Source organism: Apodemus sylvaticus, chromosome 7, assembly GCF_947179515.1.
Source record: "Apodemus sylvaticus chromosome 7, mApoSyl1.1, whole genome shotgun sequence".
Taxonomy (NCBI): domain Eukaryota; kingdom Metazoa; phylum Chordata; class Mammalia; order Rodentia; family Muridae; genus Apodemus; species Apodemus sylvaticus.
The window spans coordinates 15,695,816-15,719,948 of record NC_067478.1 but is presented as its reverse complement, the minus strand read 5'-3'; the positions used below and the strand labels follow the sequence as shown (position 1 = coordinate 15,719,948).

At 53.5% G+C, this 24,133-nt stretch overlaps 1 protein-coding gene across 7 annotated transcripts; it reads left to right on the top strand.

Moving 5' to 3' along the window:
* The first annotated feature begins 1,920 nt into the window (after nt 1–1,920).
* Nucleotides 1,921–16,773, top strand: Mst1r (macrophage stimulating 1 receptor). Of its 7 annotated transcripts, XM_052187325.1 has the most exons (22): nt 1,921–2,098; nt 2,200–2,545; nt 2,769–4,427; nt 7,818–8,006; nt 8,090–8,218; nt 8,383–8,553; nt 8,899–9,059; nt 9,372–9,537; nt 9,645–9,781; nt 10,332–10,493; nt 10,588–10,681; nt 10,821–11,033; nt 11,119–11,265; nt 11,348–11,513; nt 11,683–11,784; nt 11,879–12,067; nt 12,413–12,493; nt 12,691–12,872; nt 12,961–13,070; nt 13,343–13,508; nt 14,057–14,193; nt 16,213–16,773. In XM_052187325.1, the coding sequence occupies exons 3-22, from the start codon at nt 3,186–3,188 to the stop codon at nt 16,469–16,471; spliced, it is 4,203 nt and encodes a 1,400-aa protein (XP_052043285.1). In that variant the 5' UTR covers nt 1,921–2,098; nt 2,200–2,545; nt 2,769–3,185; the 3' UTR covers nt 16,472–16,773. The 7 variants fall into 7 exon arrangements, with proteins under 7 accessions (XP_052043285.1, XP_052043287.1, XP_052043286.1 ...); XM_052187327.1 differs by lacking the exon at nt 2,200–2,545; XM_052187326.1 differs by having other exon boundaries at nt 2,468–4,427.
* Nucleotides 16,774–24,133: the final 7,360 nt, after the last annotated feature.

The following is a 24,133-nucleotide window of genomic DNA, read 5'->3' as shown; positions in this document are numbered from 1 at the left end:
CCTTTGGAACCAGGGGGGATGCAAAGACAGACATCCCTGGATGTGCAGATCAGCCGTGAGCCCCTCGGTGCTCTGGTAGCCACTCTAGCAGCTGTTGAGCTTCTGTAGTTCAGCACTGATTCTGATCAAGAAAGAGGGTCAGAGATAAGCACGTGTAGCTAGGACAGCAGGCATCTAGAAGTGCGGGGTTTACCTATTTGGAGCTCAGGGGTGAGATAATAGGCAAGTGAAGGAGGTATTCCTGACAGAGGCACCCACATTTGGAAAGAGAACCTAATATAACTGTTCGGCAGTGAAACTGGCAGAGTCTTCGAGTCCAGGATTTTCAACCTCCAGATAAAATTATAGCAGGCAAGTCACTCGGGGCTGCAATCTGATGTGGTCACACTGAGTTAGAGAGAAACCGCCCCCCCAACCCCAATTTCACTAATGTGATTTCTGGGTTGGAAAAAGAAACTCGTCCAACCCTTCCGAGGTGTTCAGAGGTCTGAGCCCATGGAAGGCAAAGTGGCTAGCATCCCTTAGTGGTGAGAGGAGAACAGAGTAGTTTAAGCTAGCAATGGGCCCAGTGAGCTCACTTTATGGGAGTGCGGGTCCTCGTGCCTACCTCGAAGGTCCTGCAGAACCCACAGATGGAAAATAACAAAGGGATTCTCCTGTGGGCTCCACAGATGAGAAACCTATCTACCTGCAAAGAAACTTTGTCCTGGGGTGCAGTCACCATCATGGCCACACGGTGGCAGCAGAGAACCAACTAATGGCTGCTCCCACGTCAGTGGATTGGGCAAAGCCATCCAAATGTGTGAGGTCTACCCCCAGGGCCCAGGAATGTCTCACAATCTCTGGAGGCAAGACAACATTCACAAGAGCCCCTATCTGGACGCTGTGTGGAGAGTATTTCAGTTTTCTCTGCATGACTATCTTTAGACATGTTGACCATGGAGCACTGGAAGGATGCCACGGTTTGCTTCCTGTTATTTATTCATTTCTGAGCTGGGCAGTCCTACCCTGGGGATGGAGGAAGCAACTGTGTTGGGAGTGTGTACTAAGCCCAAGCTCTTGGTGGTTCATGAGACGCATCTTCCACAGGACGGATGTAAAAGGCGTTCTTTTATAGAATACAGAGATTAGCATGGCCCCTGTTGTGCAAGGATGACTTGCAGATCTGTGAATTGTTCCGTATTTTTTGATGATTTTAAATGATGCTTAAGCCAGGCGGTGGTGGCGCACGCCTGTAATCCCAACACTCTGGGAGGCAGAGGCAGGTGGATTTCTGAGTTTGAGGCCAGCCTGGTCTACAGAGTGAGTTCCAGGACAGCCAGGACTACACAGAGAAACCCTGTCTCGAAAAATACCCAAAAACCACACACACACACACACACAAATGATGCTTTAAAAACAAACAAACAAAGCTGGAGCTGGAGAGATGGCTCAGCAGTTAAGAGCACTGACTGCTCTTCCAGAAGTCCTGGGTTCAAATCCCATCAACCACATGGTGGCTCATGACCATCTGTAATGGGGATCCGATGCCCTCTTCTGGTGTGTCTGAAGACAGCTACAGTGTACTAACATACATGAAATAAATAAATAAATCTTTAAAAAAAAAAAAAAAAGCTGGGCACGGTGGCACACACCTTTAAGTCCTAGTACTTGGAAGGCTGAAGCAGGTGGGCCTCTAAGTTCGAGGCCAGTCTGTTCTACAAAGTGTTCTACAAGACAGACAGGGCTGCCCAGAGAAACCCTGTCTCTAAATAACAAAACAAAACAAGCAATACCATCTCAACTCTGAAAGGATGAGGGGGCGAAGCACTCGCTAAGGCCACGTTAGAAAGGGGAAACAGGCAGTGAAGTTTGTCCTGGGCGTGGAGTAGAAAAGGCAAAATTTCCCCGGCCGACGTAATCTGGTTAACGTCGGCCCTCCCTGCTTCTCTTACCCTCTGCTGCACCAGAACTCCCAACTGGCTATGGCCACCCTGTGAGGGGCCCTCAAGAGGCCAGGTTCACTGCCAGGATGCTGCCCGGCTAAGAATACCTCTGTGTGCTCCTTCACTCTCTATTGAGAAAGACCTCTTAGCAACAGACGGCGGCCGAGTCCCAGGTAAGAGAGATGGCAAAGCAGAGTGGGTTTCCCTCACTCACCCATCCGGGGAAGAGGGCTCTGGAGTCCAACCAGCTAGAATGACGACATTCTTGTTTCAGAGACTTTGAGTCCACAAAGCAAGGCTTGGAGCAGACCAGAGGTGGCCCGGAAGTCAGAGACCACACCTCTCCCATACCGGGCACTGGGGGAGAGGCATTTACCACCGTCAGTCACCCTGTCACCCTCCCCTCCTGTCCCATATGTGCTTTCACATGCTGAGGCCACAGTCACAGGATCAGAGAGCCACAGGGCTAGGTCCTCACAGAAGTTGCCTCTATTACCACCCAGGGGAAGTCAGACTCCATTAACCCTTATGGGTCTTGGCAGACAGGGCAGGACACAACATACCTTCCTCTGACACTTCTCAAGATAAGCACATGGAAAGATGGTTTCTGACCACAGAAGGTACGTTCCATGTATTGCTTTCTGGCGCCCACCCCTCCCCACCCCGCATCACTCTGTCCCGTGCATTCCTGTTTACCGTTCCCCAGCGTGGTGAACTGGTGCCCGACCGTGTTCCTATAAATGAGGGCCCCAGGGAGAGAGGAGCCAGATTGCACTGCACCGTTCTAACCTCAACCAGGTGGGTTGTGGGGCAGTAGGATAGTTCAGGAATATTCCTTTCCAGGTCTGTCACTACAACAGCCTTCTCACAGCTGGAAGGAGTCAGACCGAGCTGGAAAGACAGCACGGCCTCCGACCGGGCTCCGCCCGTAGCCCCGCCCCGAGCCATGCCGCACCCACGGGGGGGGGCCCACCTCCCTTCGACTTTGATCCAAGTAGCTGTGGCAGCGGCAGCTAGAAGCAGCAGCTGGGGCCCCTGGTGAGGTGATCGTGCCATTGCCGAGTCCTTGGGTCCACAGCCAGGTGCTCAGACCACGGGGCAGGGAGAAAGGTTGGGTTGGCCAAGAACCAGGGCAGTGAGTGGGTTAGCTGGCTTGCCCAGTGGCTTTCAGTACCGCTGCTTAGCTGGGCTCAGCTCGGAACCTGAGTCTGGTTCGGTCAAGTCCTGGACCTTCTGGGATTCCCAAGGGGCCCCAGCTCAATGGGGCTGCCTCTGCCACCGCTACAGTCCTCTCTGCTGCTGATGCTTCTTATGCGGCTGCCGGCGGCGTCCACCAACCCGGACTGGCAGTGCCCACGAATACCCTACGCAGCCTCCCGAGACTTCAATGTTAAGTACGTGGTCCCCAGTTTCTCCGCGGGGGGCCGGGTACAGGCCACCGCAGTCTACGAGGACAGTAAACATAGTGCGGTGTTTGTGGCCACACGCAATCGCCTACACGTGCTTGGGCCTGACCTGCAGTTTATAGAGAGCCTGACCACCGGCCCTGTGGGGGACCCTGGCTGCCAGACTTGTGCGAGCTGTGGTCCAGGCCCTCATGGACCACCAAACGACACAGACACACTGGTACTAGTGATGGAGCCAGGTTTGCCAGCCCTGGTCAGCTGTGGCTCAACCCTACAGGGCCGCTGCTTCCTGCATGAGCTGGAGCCTGGGGAGAAAGGCCTGCACTTAGCAGCCCCAGCCTGCCTCTTCTCAGCAAGCAGTAACACGCCTGAGGCCTGCCCCGACTGTGTGGCTAGCCCCCTGGGCACTCGTGTGACTGTGGTGGAGCAGGGCCACGCTTCCTTCTTCTATGTGGCATCTTCGCTAGACCCGGCGTTGGCCGCTCGCTTTAGCCCACGCTCCGTGTCCATCCGTCGGCTAAAAGCGGATACTTCTGGATTCCAACCAGGTTTTCCGTCGCTGTCTGTGCTGCCCAAATATTTGGCCTCCTACCTCATCAAGTATGTGTACAGCTTCCACTCAGGAAACTTTGTCTACTTTCTGACTGTACAACCCATCAGCGTCACAAGCCCTCCCAGTGCCTTGCAAACACGTCTGGTCCGGCTCAATGCTGTGGAGCCAGAGATTGGCGACTACCGGGAGCTGGTCCTGGACTGTCGTTTTGCACCTAAACGCCGGCGCCGCCGCCGTGGAGCCTCAGAGGGCACACAGCCTTACCCAGTGCTTCAGGCAGCCCACTCTGCTCCAGTAGGCGCCAAACTGGCTGTGGAGCTGAGCATTCCAGAGGGCCAGGAAGTGCTTTTTGGGGTCTTTGTGGCTGTCAAGGATGGCGGCTCCGGCATGGGTCCCAGCTCTGTTGTATGCGCTTTCCCCATTCACCATCTGGACGTCCTGATTGAAGAAGGTGTAGAATTTTGCTGTCATTCTGCAAATTCTTCTTTCCCCTTGCCGAGAGGCCTCGACTTCTTCCAGACGCCCAGTTTTTGTCCTAACCCGGTGAGCAGAAAGAGCGGGCCCCTGACCTGTGAGTACCCTGTGGAGCAGAATACTAGCCATTTCCTTACTATCGCTGAAAGGGCCTGGGTGGGAGAAGGCGGTGGGGGAAGGAACGAGGCCGACGCCTATTGCTGCTTCAATGTGCGTCACCCTTCCTGCCATCTGATTCTTTAAGGTAGTTTCTGAGGTTGTGTGAGGAGGAGCTTACATCATAGTCACCTCTGCCAGCACAACTTCCAAGTTCCCCTCCAACCTGTCCACCTCCTAGACCCTCAGGGACAGAGAAAAATATATACAAAGGCAAAAACACATGGGCAGATGCTCACAAACACAACCGCTCACAGCTGCTGTCCCGCAGTTTCGCTTTCCTATAAAGGAACTGTTTTGCTCTGCTTTCCTAAGAGGGGTTGGCAGGGTTGCCAGAGAACTCCTCCCCCCACACACACACACACCACCCCACTCCATCAGGTTCCAGGGAGCCCTGGAAGTCTGGGGGCTTGTTAGGGAGCCTGTATGATCTGTGATTCACTAACCCATTCTCCACACAGTCATTACAGGAAAAGTCTGGGACATGGTGCAAAGGCAGTTTTAGCTCAGCTCTAGAAAGTTCTGGGAAGCCTCACCCCAGTCTTGTGCAAGCAATGATAAGCAATTGAGGATGAATAAAGGCGTGGGAGGGGATGGCTGGGATTGGTCCACCCTGGACTTTTTGTCACTATAGCCAAGGCCCTGCCCCAGGTAGGAGGTCTTATAGCTGGCAGTGTATCGTGTCGGGGAAGAACAGAAGAAAAGGAGACAGAATGTCTTTAAAACGCTCCCGAGCCGGGCGGTGGTGTTGCACGCCTGTAATCCCAGCACTCTGGGAGGCAGAGGCAGGTGGATTTCTGAGTTCAAGGCCAGCCTGGTCTACAGAGTGAGTTCTAGGACAGCCAGGGCTACATAGAGAAACCCTGTCTTGAAAAACCAAATCCAAAAAAAAAAAAAAAAAACTCCTGAGGGGCTCAGGGCTTAACTAGTGGTAACCTCCTTAACTGCTAGTTAACATCCTTAACTAGCAGATAGCCTCACCTAGGACTATTGAGAAGATGGGTGGGGCATTGGATGAGCCACCCTCCATCAGTCTAGCTCACAATCACATTCTTGGAGTCTCTGGCCACCCAGTGCCCTTGGCTCTGCTGTGACAATTAGCAACTGGGGGTTTGAACCTGGGGCCTCACATCTGCTAGTCAAATGCCCTACCTCCAAGCTACAACCCCAGCCCCTCTCCTCTCCCTTGACAATTTTAATTTTGAAATAGTCTCACTAAAGTTGCCCAGGCTGGCCTTGAACTCATTCTTGAAGTCCAATCCCTTCTTAAACTTGTAATCCTCCTGCTTCAGCCTCTGGAGGAGGGAGGTTCTTGGGCCTGTGCTGTAGGCCTGGCCATGGCTGTGATACTCGTGACTAGCTTGTTTCTAGCTTCTGTTAGTGGAGGTGTGACATTCACAGCCCATGTTGCAGTCAAAAGTCATTTTTCTTTAGAACTTGAGGGACCAGATCCAGGGCCTCACTCACACTAAGCCTCTACCACAGGTTATATCTTCAACCTTTCGTTGTTGTCGTTGTTGTTGTTGTTGTTGGTGGTGGTGGTGGTGGTGGTTTTTGGTTTTTGGTTTTTGAGACAGGATCTGCTATATAGCCAAAGCTAGCCTTGAGAACACCGAGTCATTCAGGTTGGCCTTGAATTCAATATGTTCCCGCTTCCATCTCTCAGATGCTGGTCTTGCGGCCATGCACCACCAGGCCTGGTGCTAATTTTTTTTTTTTCATTTTGAGAGATTAAACTCACAGCCTTGAACACTTAAGTGTTCCCCTGCTGAGCAGCACCCCAGCCTTGGAGTGGGGGGCATCTTTGCCCGTCTCCCTCAGCTGAGTATATGTAGGTTGAGAAGTCCTATGAGCAAGAACGTTGGGCCTGAACCTAGGCAGGAAATCAGAACCTCTCCCAGCGTCACTAGTGCCAGGCACCAGGAGAACTAATCTTGGGCCCTGCCTACGGGCTCTAAGTATGGAGGTATGCCAAGTCTCTGAAGATCAGTGTTTGTCCGGTGAGTTTAAGTACGACACCGTGCTAGTACCAGCCTCTGTGCGTATTCAGAATGGTTGATCTAAAGACTAGTGCCTGGCTACATGAATTCAGGTTGAGTGTGGTGCTTCTGTGAGGAAGGGGACACTGAAGGCAAATGTTTTCAGGGGTGGGGACCTTAGTCAATCCTAGGACCCAAACTGAAGACCCCTGGGTGCAGACGCAAGCAAGCAGGAGCCTGTGCTTACCTGAGCTACTGCCTCCTCCACACCAGAGCCCCACCTGTGCCTGAGTCATGGCGAAAACAGTTGGCAGGCTTCCGGCTAGGGCCAGGTCCCTCTCCTTCTCAAGTTATGACAAGGTTCCAGTCCCCACCCAAGCAGGATATAGACCCAGATAGGGTGGGGTGTCTAGACTCAACACTACTTCCTCTTGCCCCTCCCCATCCCAGGTTCTACTTATCACTGAGGCCCAGGAACGGGTTAAATCTGTGTGACCTGAAGGAGGGTCTGAACACCTAGGGCTCTCCTGACCCTTCTTGCTCCTCTGACCCAGCCCCAGCATCTTAAATACATGCACTGGCTTCCTACTTTTCTAGGACCATTCAGGATTCTGTGCTAAGAATTGACAGCCCCCAACTCTCCTGCTAAAATCAAGGAGAGGTTAGTGCTTAGCCTGCCGTTCGGGTCATAGGGCCTTGTGTGTGTATGTGTATGTGTGTGTGTGTGTGTGTGTGTGTGTGTGTGTGTGTGTGTGTGTATTATGTATTATGTATGTACTCACATACCTATAAATAATTTTTGTACCTGAGGGAGGTATAGGTACCTGTAAGACCTATGAAGTCCTAGGGAAAGGAACCGTGCTGCCAACCTTGGGAAGCCACTTAGCCTCAGAATTCAGTCCTCTGCACAAGCAGGGAAACCGAAGCCCTACAGAAGGGACCTCGGCTAAGATGCATGCACAGAGGCAGGGTAGAGCCAGCAGGGGGTGAGAGCGCACCCTGGATCTTGAAGGGTTTATGAGGCCCTGGATAAATGAGTGGATGTGTGGAAGGGTTGGGTCTACGAGATTCTGTAACAGGCACCAGACTGGACATAGTGAGGTAAGGCGTGAAGTCAGCGGTCTGGCTTTGTAGCCTGGGCCTCCCTTTTGCCCTGCCCTTGCTATCTCCAGGAGCCTGCGGGCATGGCTGGGGCCTCCTCCAGTCATGCACAGCGAGGGCTGCAGTTTGGGGTTGCTGGTGTACTGACAAAAGCCCCCAAGAGTCGAAGCCCAGGCCTGACCCCTGACTCCCTGTCCCTCCCTCACCTTTACCTTTGCCCCAGCCTGGTGGAGAGGCCTCCAGCCCCAGCTCCCGATGCCACTACTTCCCCTTGATGGTCTACGATAGCTTCACACGTGTGGACCTCTTCAATGGGATGTTAGGGTCAGCGAAGGTCACTGCGCTGCACGTGACACGCCTTGGCAATGTTACAGTGGCCCACATGGGCACTGCAGATGGGCGTGTCCTACAGGTAGGTCCTTTACCCCACAGTCATCTGGCCCTGTGTTCCTGTCCCTAGTCCCTGCTATTTTTCTCATAGTTGACCTGTCACAGGTGGAGATAGCCAGGTCACTCAACTACTTGCCGTATGTGTCCAACTTCTCCCTGGGTAGCAGTGGACAGCCTGTTCACCGGGACATCAGCCGCCTCGGGAATGACCTACTCTTTGCCTCTGGGGACCAGGTGAGGTGTGCAGGGTCAGAACTTAGGGGTTTGGAAGTAATGGGAGCTACAAGAGGCATTGATAGGAAGACCTTACCTCTCTAATCTGCAAAGGAACCAGGAGGACCAATGGGGCCCAGTTCCCACCTTTAGCCATCCCTGACCCACATGTTTGTCACCCTAAGGTCTTCAAGGTGCCCATCCAGGGCCCTGGCTGTCGTCATTTTCTCACCTGTTGGCGCTGCCTGAAAGCGCAGCGCTTCATGGGATGTGGCTGGTGTGGAGACCGGTGTGGCCGGCAGAAGGAGTGTCCTGGCTCTTGGCAACAGGACCACTGTCCACCTGAGATCAGTGAGGTACAGCTTCCCCCAGCAGGGCACAGTAACCGTGGGGCAAGCAGGGTGCAGGAATGGGGGAGGGACAAGCTGGTTGTGGTTGGGGTAGGGAAGACAAATGTCAAAAAGTTCTGACCATGACCTTCCTCAGGTCTGAAATGCCCGTAGAGAGGGCATCCTTGTCAGAGGGAATGACACATGGGAGAGGGGGAGGTAGGAAAAGTCTGGTGGGAACTAGTGCTTCAGGGACCCAGGATGGCCGGAGTGTGAGATACAAAGGGATATGGTGGGGGACTCTTGGGGAAGCAGGTGGGGCTAAGAGAGTGCAACCTCACACAAAACCCTGGGCTGTTCTCTCCCTTTCAGTTCTATCCTCACAGTGGGCCTCTAAGGGGCACTACAAGGCTCACCCTATGTGGCTCCAACTTCTACCTGCAACCCAACAGTGTGGTACCTGAAGGAACACACCGGATCACTGTGGGCCAAAGTCCCTGCCGACCGCTGCCTAGGGACGCTTCAAGCCGTAGGTATAACATGGTCCCTGCCCTCCCTATCCCTGATGACAGCAACCAAGCGGCCCCTCGTTTGTGAGACCCTGTCCTGTGAAGGATATGATGCAAGCTATAATGGCTCTGGCTTCTTGTGCCTGAGATGTCTCTGTCCCTTTTTGAGCCTGTGTGTGCTCTACTTGTCTGTTTAGCTCAATAGTGTCCTGCTGCCTTCAGACGAGGGTGTGGGCAGAGTTGCTACCCTGAGGTTCAGAGAAGCCTCATGACTTAAGGCAGACATGTAGCCAGCCCCACATGATTCTCAACATGGTGCTCTTCCTGGTGTCGCAGGCCAGGGTCCCCCAAGGAATTCATTGAGGAACTTGAATGTGAGTTGGAGCCTCTGGTCACCCAGGCAGTGGGCACTACAAACATCAGCCTTTTCATCACTGACATGCCAGCGGGCAAGCACTTCCGAGTGGAAGGCGTCTCTGTGCAGGAAGGCTTCTCTTTCATGGTGAGGCCACATTGCCCAGTCTTTGCCCTTGGTCAGTAGGTGGTACAAGAAAAGTGGGCTTGGCTTGAATGGTTTGTTTCAGCTGAGCCATTTCCATATCCTCTCAGGAGCCAGTGCTGATATCAATAAAACCTGCCTTTGGCCCACGAGCTGGGGGTACTTATCTCACCCTTAAAGGCCGGAGCCTGTCTGTCGGCACCAGCCGAGCTGTGTTGGTCAACGGAACTCAGTGCCGGCTGGAACAGTAAGTGTTATCAGGTAAAATTACGGGAAGCCACAGGACCCTGCCTTTGTGAGACTCCAGCTGGTATCTGTATCCTGGGGTGGCATGATGTTTGAGGGAATCTATTAGGTTCCTCCTGGCTGTGCCCAAGGTCACCTCAGGTCTCAAGTACAACATAGTCCCTAGCTTCCCTGTCCCCAACGGAGACAACCAAGCAGCCCCTTCCTGGTGAGACTCTCTCCTCTGTTCGCACCCAGGGAGCCTCACCAGGTGGGCACCTAGGCACTGGCAGTGTGGGGAAATGAGACTCGGCCACATGGTCAGTGTAGGGATCAGTACCAAGAGGGGTCTGCTGTCCCCTCCAACCCAGACAAGAGGCCACTGTCTCCGGCCAAGGGTACAGGAACTAGTTGCTTCCCTGCCTTCCTGAAGGTCTTCCTGGGAGCGTCCTATGTCCAGTCCCGCGGAGTGTAGGTGCATGGGAAAGAGCCCACAGAGGAAGTGGGAGGGATTAGTAGCCCTGCACGAGGCAAACCTGATCACTCTAAGAAGGTGTCCCTCATTGCTGCAGGGTCAGTGAGGAGCAGATCTTGTGTGTAACACCTCCTGGAGCTGGCACGGCCAGGGTCCCCCTTCATCTGCAGATAGGGGGTGCTGAGGTGCCTGGTTCCTGGAACTTTCACTACAAGGAAGACCCTGTTGTGTTGGACGTCAGTCCCAAGTGTGGCTATAGGTAAGTTCCACCTCTCTGACTACTTCGGCCTCCCGGAAATGAGAGATCCAGCTCCCTGAGTCCTCTAATGGCACCACCCTTCCCTTTCCCACAGTGGTTCCCACGTCACGATCCATGGCCAGCATCTGACGTCAGCATGGCACCTAGGGATGTCATTCCATGATGGTCAAAGGACAGTGGAGAACAGGGTGAGCAGAGTGGGTGGTGACCAGGAGGGAGGAAAGCTGGACCAGTCCCCTGGTGTCCAACTTCACCTCGCACCGGGCTGAGGACACTGGAGCCGCCAGGGTTTGGCCATTTTTCTAACTACTTCCACATGGGTCTCAGCAGTGTGCAAGGCAGTTTCTGGAACAGCAGCAACAGTGCCGCCTGCCTGAATATGTGGTCCGAAACTCTCAGGGGTGGGCGACGGGGAACCTGAGCGTCTGGGGGGATGGAGCAGCTGCCTTCACGCTGCCTGGTTTTCGCTTCCTGCCCCCACCCAGTCTACCCAGAGCTCTGGTTCCACTGAAGCCTGAAGAGCATTCAGTTAAGGTTGAGGTAGGTTTAAAGGATAGGGGAGGGACAGGGGAAGATTAGGAGGTAGAGTCCAGCCTCTGGCTGACCCTTATGTCTGTCTCCGCAGTATCTTGGGCTGAGCGCTGTGGCAGACTGCGTGACTGTGAACATGACCGTGGGTGGTGAGGTCTGCCAACATGAGTTCCGGGGGGATATGGTGATCTGCCCTCTGCCCCCTTCCCTGCAACTTGGCAAGGATGGTGTCCCATTGCAGGTAGGTGACACAGCTGGCCCTCTCGGGAAACCGTGAGCTGGGATGGCCTGCAGTCTGGGTTCAAACTGCCATGTGCTTTCAGGTCTGTGTAGACGGTGGCTGTCACATCCTGGACCATGTGGTTCGGTCAGGCCCAGGCAGGGCCTCACAGAGAACGCTCCTCATTGCTCTTCTGGCCTTGATCCTGCTTGTGGCTGTGCTGGCCATTGCCTTGGTCTTTAACTCCCGAAGACGGAAGAAGCAGCTGGGTGAGTTTCTTACATCCATCTCCACTAAGCCTAACAGTTGACTCCCCCCAAAACAGCAGCATCTTCAATCTCCAGACTGGGGGGAGGGGTCTCCCACGAGTCCTCAGTGGGGCTTGGTCTCCAGGAGACCCTCTTGGAGAGGCTCACCACCGTGGGTTTCTTTCCACAGTCCTTGCTCCCGACCTGGATGACCTGACATCCCTGGATCGGTCCCCCAGAGCCATGTCCCTGTCTATGTTCCGCTGTGGCTCTGACTACAGAAGTGGCCTTGGTGAGATGGTGGGAGGCAGTAGAAGCCTGGGCTTGCCCCTCCCCCCACACACACAGGTGCTCACTCCTCTCCCCGACAACACTCTCTGACATAGCGGATACAGCTCCCAGATCTCCGAACCATGAAGAACCTTTTGAGAGTAGGGATGGGGCAAGAGTTCCACTGCTGCGGACGGAGTCTATCCGGCTCCAGGATCTGGACAGAACGCTCCTAGCTGAGGTCAAGGATGTACTGATTCCCCACGAGCAAGTGGTCATTCACACTGACCAAGTCATTGGCAAAGGTGTGGGGGAAAGGTTGGGAGGTGGGGCAGGGCCATAGAAGGGGTCTCGCGGTGTGCTAGAGCAGTCCCCACCTTGACCCCACTCACTAATTTGTGTGACCTCAAGGCTGCCAAACTTCTGAGCCTCCATGTGGTCAGCTTTGGAGCGGGGTTTTGGAGAATTTGCTCTTTGGTGGCTTCTGGCGTGGCCGTGTGGGCACGGGAGGACTGACTGGGCCCCGCCATTGGGCTGCTGCTTGTTTTTAATGTCACATTGGCCAATTTGGGGTTCTGAGGTTGCTGGCTATAAAGGGCATGCTGTGAGTCTGGGCACCGAACCCCTCTTTACCCTCTTGCTCTTTCTAGGCCACTTTGGTGTTGTCTACCACGGAGAATATACAGACGAGGCACAGAATCAGATCCACTGTGCCATCAAGTCTCTGAGCCGTAAGCGAGGCATCCTAGGCTGGGTGGGGAGAAGGGTGACCTGCGGCTGCAGATCCTTTGTTCCTGCTAGGCTGTGATGCCACTTTGTTAAGTGAGCCTAGAGTGGCACCTTTCCACCACCACCCTCATCCCATTGTCTCCATCTGACCCTTGTAAAGGACCTTCTTGCCCTTGGGCTAACCTATGCTACTCTGCAGGCATCACCGAGGTGCAAGAGGTGGAGGCTTTCCTGCGGGAGGGGCTGCTCATGCGCGGCCTACATCACCCCAACATCCTGGCTCTCATCGGCATCATGCTGCCCCCCGAGGGCCTTCCCCGGGTGCTGCTGCCCTATATGCGCCACGGAGACCTGCTTCGTTTCATTCGCTCCCCTCAGAGGGTTGGTGATCAGTGTCCAGGGTGGGAGGTGTCAGCCAGCACCCACCTCTGCCTGTGCTCACCAGTCTCCTTGTGCCACCACCCCCCAGAACCCCACTGTGAAGGACCTCATCAGCTTCGGCCTGCAGGTAGCCTGTGGCATGGAGTACCTGGCAGAGCAGAAGTTTGTGCACAGAGACCTGGCTGCTAGGAACTGCATGTGAGTGGCTCGAGCAACTGGGGCAAAGCAAACGGGCAGGCTACGAGGATCTGCAGCTGCTAAAGGCTGCCTTGAGGGAGGACCCAGCCTTTGCTCTGAAGCCTTAGGCACTTTCAGTCTTTCTGGGATAGGGTTAGACACCGTGGTCCTTAAGGCTTTGGAAGGGCTTGGAACAGGTGGGCGCAAGATCTGGTGGGAAGTCAGTTCTTAGGCAGGTGCTGAGCTACAGCCCCAGCTGGGTTCCAGTTCGACATGGGATTCCCTCTCCGCAGGCTGGACGAGTCATTCACAGTCAAGGTGGCTGACTTTGGTCTGGCACGTGGCATCCTAGACAAGGAATACTATAGCATTCGCCAGCAGCGCCATGCTCGCCTGCCTGTCAAGTGGATGGCGCTGGAGAGCCTGCAGACCTACAGATTCACCACCAAGTCCGATGTGGTAAGGTGCCTTTCACTCCAGGTCCACTTGACCCCCGTGCCTTAAGAGTATTTTGCCTTGCGGGGCGGTGGAGGTACACACCTGTAATCCCAGCACTCTGGGAGGCAGAGGCAGGAGGATTCTGAGTTCGAGGCCAGCCTGGTCTACAGAGTGTGTTCCAGGACAGCCAGGGCTACACAGAAAAACCCTGTCTCCAAAAAACCAAAAAAAAAAAAAAGAGTATTTTGCCTTACTTCTGCATGATCTGAGCACAGAGACTCCCCAACTTAGGCAACCCCCCCATACCTCATTTGTCTTGGACAAATATGAAATGGGATCTGGTACCTGCCAGGACAGAAGAAGTTTGTGAAGTTATTGGTTCCTTGTGAGTGATACAGGGCTTGCAGCTCTGAAGCTGTGAGAGTCAGGGGAAAGGAACCTGTGCTGCTGTGGGCAGAGGACTGGGAGTGTCCAGTGAAGGACCCTGAGAAGTGGAGGACCTGGGGGACCCACCTCTCCCCAAACTTGGGATGATCGTTTGAATGAGTCTCCTCACTTTTCTCCAACAGTGGTCATTCGGTGTGCTGTTGTGGGAGCTTCTAACACGGGGTGCCCCACCCTATCCCCATATCGATCCCTTCGACCTCTCTCACTTCCTGTCTCAGGGCCGACGCCTGCCACAGCCTGAGTATTGTCCCGATGCACTGTGAGTATGTACAAGGGAACGGGGTGGGGCAAGGCTGGACTCCAGACACCAGGAGGGGTCAACAGACCAAGCTCCGACCTAGTTTTTTTGTCTGACCCTTCCGGTTGATCAGGAAAGGGAGCCTCTCTGGGACTCAGTTTACTCATCTGTGTACCAGTGGTCCCAGCCCCCATGCAAGGAAGAACTCTTGAGAGGACCTTACAGTTGCCATGGTAACAGCATTCCAACTCAGAGTCTGGGTTGAGGCCAGTGGTTTGGTTTCCCAGATCTCTTTTCCCATCCGACTCCTGCAAAGGGAGAGGGGCTGTTTTCCATCTCTGCCACTCGCTTAACCTCAAAGGCTCTGCCAGCTCCCACACCAGCCCCTCCGTATCTCTGCATCTCTCGGGCAAGGCCTTTTTACTCTGCACGTAATTCATACTCCTCGTTCCCAAGGGATGGCAGCAGCTGTGTCATCAGTGCCCGTGGGGTAGGTTTGACTCCCTAATCAGCAGGCACACCTCAGCTGTGCTCGGGTCTACACGCTTAGAACAGGAAGAACCAGGTCACAGGTAGAGCGGCTGATGACTCCTGTCCCGGGCTGTGCTCCAGAAAGGGAAGGAGTAGCTCTCTCTTACAGCTCTCCCCATCTTGGCCTTGACCTTTCTATCATCTGTTTTACTAATATATATAGTCTGAAGTATGGAAATTAACTTCACTGCCTGCCTGCATCTAAGACAGGCTCTCTGAACAGATTAGGTGGGGGTTTCTACACGGTAGGGCTTCAGTGCAGGTTTGGGGTGTGTGTGGGGGGAACAGGACTTGTCAGAGGGAGAGGGTGTGATGCACAGCTCATTCTATAAGACTGTTGGAGTGAGCTGGCCCTGCAGAGTTTTCTGAAATTGAGACCAAGGGGCCAGGTCTCTATCCTACGTATTAATCAGTCACTGATCACGGGCCGTCCTCCCCGCCCCACCCTCCTACCCTGTGAGCAGATGTAAGATCAGGAAAGATATGTTCCTGTCTGCCTAGAGAAGGCTTCATCTAAGAGCATATGACACAGCCCCTGAGAAAATGAAGGAGATCCAGGCGGCACACTGCAGAGTGCACTCATCAGGGACAGGCCCCCTCCTGGCTGGGCTCTGTTTTGCTCCACCATCACAGGAGTCATAGCACTCCCCTCGGAGAGTCGGAGACACGTATAAGATACTGCGCACGGACACTTAGACTGTAATTCTAGGCAGGATGCTATCCCTATGACAACAAGGTTCGCCCTAGGATGCAGCAGGGTAGGCCAACTCACTGCTTCAGAGCCTCAGCATCAGGACCGCTTCTTTCGGTCCCCCACTTAAATTCTTCCAGGACTTAAATTTTGTTAAGACTGGGTCTCTGTAGTAGCCCAGGCTATCCTTAAATGCAGGCTAATTCTCCTGTTTCAGCCTTCCAAGCCCCGGGATTAAAGGCATGTTTTACTGCACCCATTATATGTTAGTTGGTTTGTTTTTAAGACAGGGTACCACTATGTAGCTCTGGCTATCCTAGAACTCACGATGTAGACCAGACTAGTCTCAAACCCCTCATGTAACTAAAGCTGATCTCGAACTCCTTATCTTCCTCCCTCCACTTCCCAAAGGCTAGACTGAAGGTGGGTGCCACCCTGCCTGATCTCTACAGGGCTTAATCTTCATTTTATATCCTATCTGGAAGAGGTGTGATGGTCCTGAGCCTCTTAGCCATGTGCTGAGGGTTTCACAAGTTCACCCCGTGAACCAAGTGCTGGGATTAGAAGAGGCCAATCTATGCACAGAAAAGTCAGGGGACACACCCGACATCGCATAGCTGAGGCCCCGGCAGACTCCATGAAAACTCTTTACTGCTAAGGCAGCTGGCCAGGTATCTCAGTGAGGAGAGGAAACAATGGCGTCCGAATGGGGCTCTAGGCCCTGCCGCGTGTCCTCATCTGTTTTGTTCAACAGGGATCAGGCTGCCCAGGACCCCTGGGTAGGAGTACACCCTATACCTGACATCCTTGTCTTACAGGTACCAGGTGATGCTTCGTTGCTGGGAGGCTGACCCAGCAGCACGACCCACCTTCAGCGCCCTAGTGCCGGAAGTAAAGCAGGTAGTGGCCTCCCTGCTTGGGGACCACTACGTACAGCTGACTGCAGCTTATGTGAACGTAGGCCCCGGCGCGGTGGATGACGGGAGTGTGTTTCCGGAGCAGGCACAGTCCTCGCCTCAGCATCACAGGAGCACGTCGAGGCCCCGGCCTCTCTCAGAGCCACCTCTGCCCACTTGACCAAAGCCCTAAGTAGACCACAGGCACTAGATCTGCTAAGTGGCCTTGAGCTAATTCCGAGCTGCCTCTGGGCCTATGACAAGCCTCAGCATGTAAAACCTGCACGCTAGCTTTCTGAGGCTACTGAAGGTGGGAAACAGGGCCCCTTTGAGCCCCTCGTTCCAGTGTGAGCCAGTGTGATTTTTGTAGCATGTATTTATGTGATGTCCGTTTTGTATATGTTTGTGAATATGGAGGATACAGCAGTGATCACAGAGATACTACAGTGTAAAACACTATAAATAAATAAATAAATGAATGAATATTCGAGCACACGTTATGGTGTTTGCTGTGAAAGAAAGGCACATCGAGGAGGGAATGGAGGATTGCGTTGAAGAGATGGCTAGAGCGGCGAGGGAAGACTCCCAGGAGGCCATAGTTTTACTGCAGCTCTTTCAGGCGGGAATAATCTACTAGAAGCTAGATTCCAGTTAGACATTTTGGGCAGAGTAAGTAGCGTGTGCAAAGGTCCTGTGGCTATAAAGGAGCTGGATCAGCCCAAAGGTTCTAGGGCGTAGGGAGGATGAACGTGCCCAGATTTAATTATAGGGCCTTGCGGACTGTTGGATGACCCACGGGGATAGGTTGAGTGTCCAAGCATGCAACATCCAAGATGGCTTCTTTCAGGGCTCCAACTGGCCATTCCTCTGCTTCTTCCTTGGCAGTTTCTCCTAGGCTCCCTAGGTAGCACACATACATGTACATATGCTGTCATGGTATATGGACTCGCCTGCCTCCCTTCCCTGCCAACACTGCATTTGCAACCTTGAGAGGGAGGATCTCAGAGAGGCATCAGCTCTATACTTGCTAGGAGCAAACTCTGAAGGCCCAGCTTCCCCAGCTATTTATATCCTCAAGGACACTACACCATAGCTACTGCTAGAGGGGCATGTTCGTCTGGAGAAGAGGGAAACGCCACCTCCTCCTGCTACCTGTGCTCTGACCACCAAGGGGGCTGGAGGCTGGGGAGGCTGGGAACGGGATAGAGATTTCAGTAGTGACTCTGCTTTGCTGAAGCCTCCTATAGCTTTGTCCATTCCTCTAGTTGATGACTCCTAGGTCTGTAAGGGAGAGCTTCCCTCCCGGGAGTATCTTAGAAATGCTCCGTAACAATGGGACCCTAGATTCGGAGCCAGAGCTCCTTCCTAAAGGAGAACAGGGTCTTCCAGGGACTGCCTCCCACCCTCTAGCTGTCTGCCTCGATTGCTACCTATAGGACCCTAAGGCCATGTGTTCAAAGTTAAAAAGAGATGCTTCTGTTGGGGAATGCTCTAAGCTTGGAGAGAGGTATGGAGTTTCCTGAGGCATCCCAGCGCTGCAGCCCCTGCACCAGATGGGCGGGGTTTGCATGCTTGTGAAGACGGGTAATCTTTTATCTCTAAGCCGTGAGCTCCGGTGATGTGAAGTTTATCCCCCTCATGGCTCTGTTCACTAGAAAGCCCCAGAAAGGAAGCAGACTCTGGAGAGAAGGGTTACTGACCATAGAAAAGGGACCCCAAGAAAGGATTGAGAGGCAGAACTAGGGAGTCATCGGGTTTCCTATAGAGCTAGAATGTGGGACTTGGGGTCTGATTGTCACTTGGGGAAGCTTCAAGCATCAGTCCTGCCGACATTTCCTATTAAGCTGGAAACTTCCTCACTTTGAGCAGTCACCCCTCTAACAGCTTTCTGGGCCGAAGGGCCCTCTATAGAGTCAGAATTATCCAGGAAGGAACTCTAGTCAAGTAGTAACTTGGGGTACTGGGTTTTGTCCCCAACACACTCAGCAGCTCCCAGGCTTGGAGCTCCATTTTCAGTCCTCTGATAATCCCAAGTCCATCCCTCGACCTTTAATGCCGTGACCCTTTAATACAATTCCTCATGTTTGGTGACCCCAACCATAAAATCATTTCATTGCTGCTTCATAGCTGTGTTTTTGCTTCTGTCATAAATTGTGATGTAATATCTAATATGTGAGCCCCCTCCACGGGGTGGTGACTCACGGGTTGAGAAGATCTGATCTAGGGTGTCAGGAGTTGGAACTGTTTTTTGGATTTCAAATTGGTAACTGGGCTACCAGAGGGGACAGAGAGGGAGGGTTAGTTCTAGGTTCTTAGATGGGGTGGCTGTACTTGGAGGCTCCTTAACACCCTTTTTGACTGAGGGAGGCTGGACTCTCTTCTCGTGTGCTTGTGTTTAGGTGGGGGTGTGTGGCTGACACTGCTCAGGTACAGAGAATGGCTAATGGAAAGGAGAAGTCCTTAACCGACTTGCTAGGCCCAGGACTCCTACCAGGGTAGCTTGTGAGGTCGGGGGAGAAGAGTTTTCTTTGAAGATCCCAGCGTCCAGCCTTCCCACCAATAGCTGTGGACACAAGTACTAACCTTTCAAGTCACACGTGATGGTGCACACCTATAATCCTAGCACTTGGAGTATGCAGGCAAGAGGATCAAGAGTTCAAGGGTAGCCTTAGCTACATCGTAAGTCTAAGCCCAGCTTGGGTCACCTGAGACCCTATTACAAACAAACAAGACATATCAAGCCTCTGTCTGTCTACTTCTAGGACAACCCAGCAGAGCTGAGGGCTAGCGGATGCCCATAAAGACTGGGGAGCTGGGGCTGAGGAAGCAGCCGGTGACTCACAGCCTCCTGACTGCCCACTGGTGTCAGTGCTGTCTCGCACCTGGAAGGCATGCACTACGTAGCCTGACCTGCTTTGATGGGGAATCAGAAGTCTGGCCCGTGAATTCCCCGTTAAGCTTTCTCTTACCCCTGCTCCACTGGACCTCAGGGGGCCTGGCCTGTGGTGCTTCCTATTTTGAGTTCAGTTGGTAGGAACTGAGGGAAGTTACTGAAACATCAAAGGGGCCCAGCATGGGCGCTGCCGGCAGAGGGACCACGGATAGCCAGTGCTCTCAATGTCAGAGAGGACCCTCACCTCTCCCCCCTGCTTCCTTTCTGTTGGCTTAGGTGGCCAGTTGTCGACTGGGCATTTAAGAAGTAGCTGGTGACCAATAACACAGGATCCAATTAGCTTTGAAGCCAGCGCTCCCTCTCCCATGCGAGTCCCTCCAGGGATGCTGCTGTGCCTTAGAGAATCAGAGGCCCCAAAGGAGTTGGGATCATCCCTGGGCAGTATGACGGTGCTAGCATCTAGCTACGCATTAATGAATTTTGCGTACCTGTTCTGTCAAATCAAGAACCCCACCCCCTTTCTCAAAGGGGAAAATGAATTCCCTGAGCAGCTCCAATCACCCCACCAAGTGAGTGGGTGCCTTGGTCTCTTTAGCTTGTCATTTTCTCTCCACAGGCTCTGTTTCTTACAGGGTCCCTCCCTGAAGGGAAGGAAGCCTCTCCTCACACTCCTCTTGCAGACATGGTTGAAGATCTCTGCACTGCAATCAGGGGGCCATGTGTGTCTCTGGCAGCACGCACCCCACACCCCTCACCCCTTACGTACACTGGCATTTGGATCGGGGTCTGCTCTCAGTAGGGGCAAGGAGCAGCCAGCTGTGAGCAGTAGCCAGGGGTGGCTGTGCCATTGCCCTGCCTTCTGGGCTGGTGCGGCTATCTTTCACGCAGAGTTACGTAAGCTTGAGTCAGTTGGGGCTCAGAGCGGTTCATTGTGGGCTATTTTTAAGCTGCAACCCATCACAGCAGAGGGGTCACTGCACCAGCGGCTTGCAGGGAAGGTTGTTTAAACATCTGTTATTTAAATTTCTCTGTGCCTTACAGCTCACAAGCCACATCCTATCCTCTCGGCACTGTGGCTTCTGCCTTCTGCCTTCTGCATCCCCGATTACCAGTGGATTATCTTGCCTCAGCCTCTCTCCATTCCCTGAGGCTGGGGTTCTTGTCTCTGTCTATCTTCTGGGGTTGTACAGGTGAGACAGGGAGCAGGAGGTGTTGACTCCTTTACAACAGGGCCTTATCTCCATGGCGTGGGTGAACGTTGACCAGGATAAACTGCAGGACAGCCAATGTTCTGGGCTTTGGGGTCCCTCACACTGCTCCAGAGAGCAGTGAAGGGGACACACGTAGAAAATTGAGCCCCCCCCAATTTCCCATTAGCATAGAGACCGGGTTGGCTCAGAAGGGCTGTTAGGGTCTTTTCAGAAGCCTTCCTTTGTCTAGATGCTCCTCTGCTAGATGGAATGGCCTCCGTAGACATCTCTAACACCACAGATCTGCAGCCTCAGAAGCATAAGCTGATGTACGAGGCCAAGACACAAAGCTCCAGGGACGTAAGCCTTGCTTTCTGATCGTTAAGTATCTGACTGCGCTGGGAGGCCATCGCAGGCGCCTGTGATCTTAAGTTTTTTGAGATGTCTAGAGCATTCCCAGGGCACAGAGTGTTGAAGGCAGGTATACTGGAAGAGTGCAGAAGCAGGGATTTTACAGAGCTAGCTGCCTCCGAAGAATACAAGGGAGCCCAAAATAGGGTCTGTGTTGGACAAGCAGACCAGGCTGGCCTAGGAGCCACAGAACTGGTACAGCATAAGCTCCGCTCTCAATGCCCTGTCACTTGTCCACAGTCCCTAGGGCCTGTTGAGCGACAGGGATTCATTCGGCTTGATTCCCAAGGGAGAAAGGTTTCTTTCTCCCAGGGTGACTAGGTCTTCTCCCCAAGAGTTGGGGGGTCTTCCACAGTGGCCATTCGGAAGGTGAGGGGAATGAGAGAGAGAGGGCAATCTGGGCATTTGTCTTCACAGGGGAGACCCCCCTGTGGGCTCACCCTCAAACTGTATTCCTTGGCTCCTCCTTGCCACCCTTTCCACGCCCCCCACCCTCTCTACTCAAAGCCTTCAGCCTGGGGAATGGGCTTAACTTGGGGGAGGGGATTTCAGGTTACTATGGCAACACATTGGCCCTCCTCACTTCCCAGAATCAGAAATAGAATTGGACGCCCTTCTTCCTGGAGAGAGACTATTTAAAAAACAAGTGGGGGGGGGGAAGACGGGGACGAGGACATAGGGGCACTATCCCCAGGAGCTGAGCTAAAGGGGCCTAGGCTGCCAGCTGCTTCACCCCCGCCCCCTCAGCTGGATGAGATAGGGATGGGCTCCAGCCAGTCAGGGATTCTAATGACAGAAGATGTAGCCTGGTCACACAGACTATGATGCAGTTGGTCTGTATTCAGTACCATCAAGTTCCTAGGAGAGTGCTGGCTTAGTTAGTACCCCCCATAGAGAACAAAACCTTTCCCAAACCTGAGCTTCTTGCTAAGCTAGCAGGAGGGAAGCAGGTATAAGAAAGAGACAGTTTTAAGTAAGGGGCTTGGGGGTGCAGCTCCCAAAGGAAAGGCCTCCACCAGCAAGGTTCATTACTGCATAGCCTCCGGGTGGCACCCAGTGGTAGGTAGTAGCACTGAATGTTCCTACAGTATGGGTCCAGAGTCCAGAAACCTAGCTTCCGTGACTCAACTATACGATGGCTTCATGGGTCATAATTTCTTTACCTGTAATAAAGACACTGTAGTAGCCAGCTCACTGAGTTGCTGTCAGGCTGTGCCCCCACACAGAGGAAGAATGGGATTAATATCAGTCACTGCTTTTTGGAGGGGGAGGGGGCGATTTCCAGACAGTGTTTCTCTATGTAACTGTAGCTGTACTGGAAGGTTGTAGACCAGGCTGGCCTCGAAACTCACAGAGATCTGCCTACCTCTGTCTCCAAAGTGTTGGTATTAAAAGTGTGTGCCATCACCGCCCAGCTAGCCACTGTTATTATAGTTCTAAAGTAGGTTTGCTTCCTAAGTGAGAAGGGCTTGCCTTCTTGGGCCAGACCCTTTAGCTGGCTCTGCACTCTCTTCCTCTAGGAGGCTTCAGGACAGTTGTTCACAAAGGATCCCAGGCCTGGGAAACTGGGGGATGGGGTAGGGAGTGGGGGGTGGGGGGTATGCCTCACTTCTGAACAAGGTAGAAAATGAGCTGAGTCCAGCAAGCCGAGGGGGGAGGGGCATGGTGGGATGTCTCTTAGGACAGCCTACTTCATTTCCCCCGTTCTCCCCAGGTACAGTTCAACTTTGAGATTACCTAGATATTAGAGGCTGCTGCCGGCATCTTTGTCATGACAAACCAAGGAGCTTGCTCAGATCAGCAATTAATGAAGGGTGTTCTGCAAGGATACGTGTGTTTGAGAGAGCCGGCAGACCCATGGGCTCTTCCGCCTTCCCTGGCTATAGCGCAGTGATAAGCAGTTTGGCTCCTTGGCATCCAGGCTGCCTATTCCCTATCTTAACTGAAGAGGGAGGGTGGCACAAGGGGCCTGGAATGTGGCTGAGTCAGGCTTTGCCCAGCAGCCAATCAAAAAGGTGCAGACGCGGGTGCAGTGGCAGCCTTAGTCCCTGGTCACATAGCCTCGCACCCCACAGCCAACTGTAAACACTATTTTTAACCTCTGTGAAAACGTGTTGCTTCAGAGGAGGACAAGCCTACAGCTGCATTCTCCACAAACCTGTTTCCTGGGTGGAAAGACTGAGCCCTGAGGGGATCATAGTGCTGGAAGACAGAGTCCCGCAGCCAGCTCAGAGCTGGAGGAGGGAGGAGGGTTTGACTGCCTAAGGCAGGAGTCAGGTGTGAACGACCTGACCTCTAGCTGCAGAGCCATGCTGACCCTCAGGGTAGCCCTGGGTCTAAGGGGATGACCCAGGTCGGTTCGATTCCTCCCTATCCCCGTTTCCCCATTAAAGAAAGTGTGTAGGGGGAGGGTTACTGATCAAGCCTAAAAGCCTCTTTTATTTTATTTTTTAACACGTCTACTCATATCAAGGGCTTCGTCTAACTTGTCTTTGCTATATATACAGGACTGTTCTGAGCACAAACACTGTGTGTTTAGTCTCCTGTTTGCCATGTTCCCATTGTGAAGCTGGCCCTATTCCTACAAGATCCCCACCATTCCCCCAGCTTGTTATTACCACTCGGTTAACACTCCAGCTCCTGTATCCTAGCCCTGTGCCTAGCGCTAGGCTCTCATTATGGCCAGGGTGAAACTGACACAATGTGACAAGAGCTAGAACATTCCAACTTGAAGATTCTGAGTAGAGGCTCCACCTCCACCACCCCCATACCCATTCCTCCAAGATACTGGCCCTGGGCTTCGGGGACATGTGGCTCTGGGGAGGGGGCTCTATGAGGCACAAGCAGAGGAAAACCATCTGGAGCAGCAGAGACTGCCAAGGAGCTGCTGTCCCTGGAGCGGGAGCGGAAGCAGGGAACACAGGGGAGGGGAGCCTGGGGCTGAGTCTGGGCCCCTCACCCTCTTCTGTCTCTTAGACTAAAGTAGTAAGAGGCTTTGATCTAGCAAAGGGCCCAGTGTCAGGGAAACCCTCGGTCTCCCCTGACTGTTCTTCACCCTTGACCTTACCTTGGCCCCCTCTGGGACACTGCCCTCACTAAGGGGCTGGCCTGGGGTAGAGTGGTCACTGGTTGATAAAAGAGGGACAAACCTGGCCTATAGAAGTCTAACTTTGTTGAGACCTCTGGGTTTCTCCGCCTCCTAAAGTCCTCAGGGAAGCCCCCCTCTTCAGGGGGTGGGGCCCCTGTTATCTCATACTTTGTCACTCTCCAGGTCACTGGGGGCAGTGATTGTGTGGGGTCACCATGGCAATGAAGTGGGGGCAGGGCACCTAGGGCATGGAGCAGGACT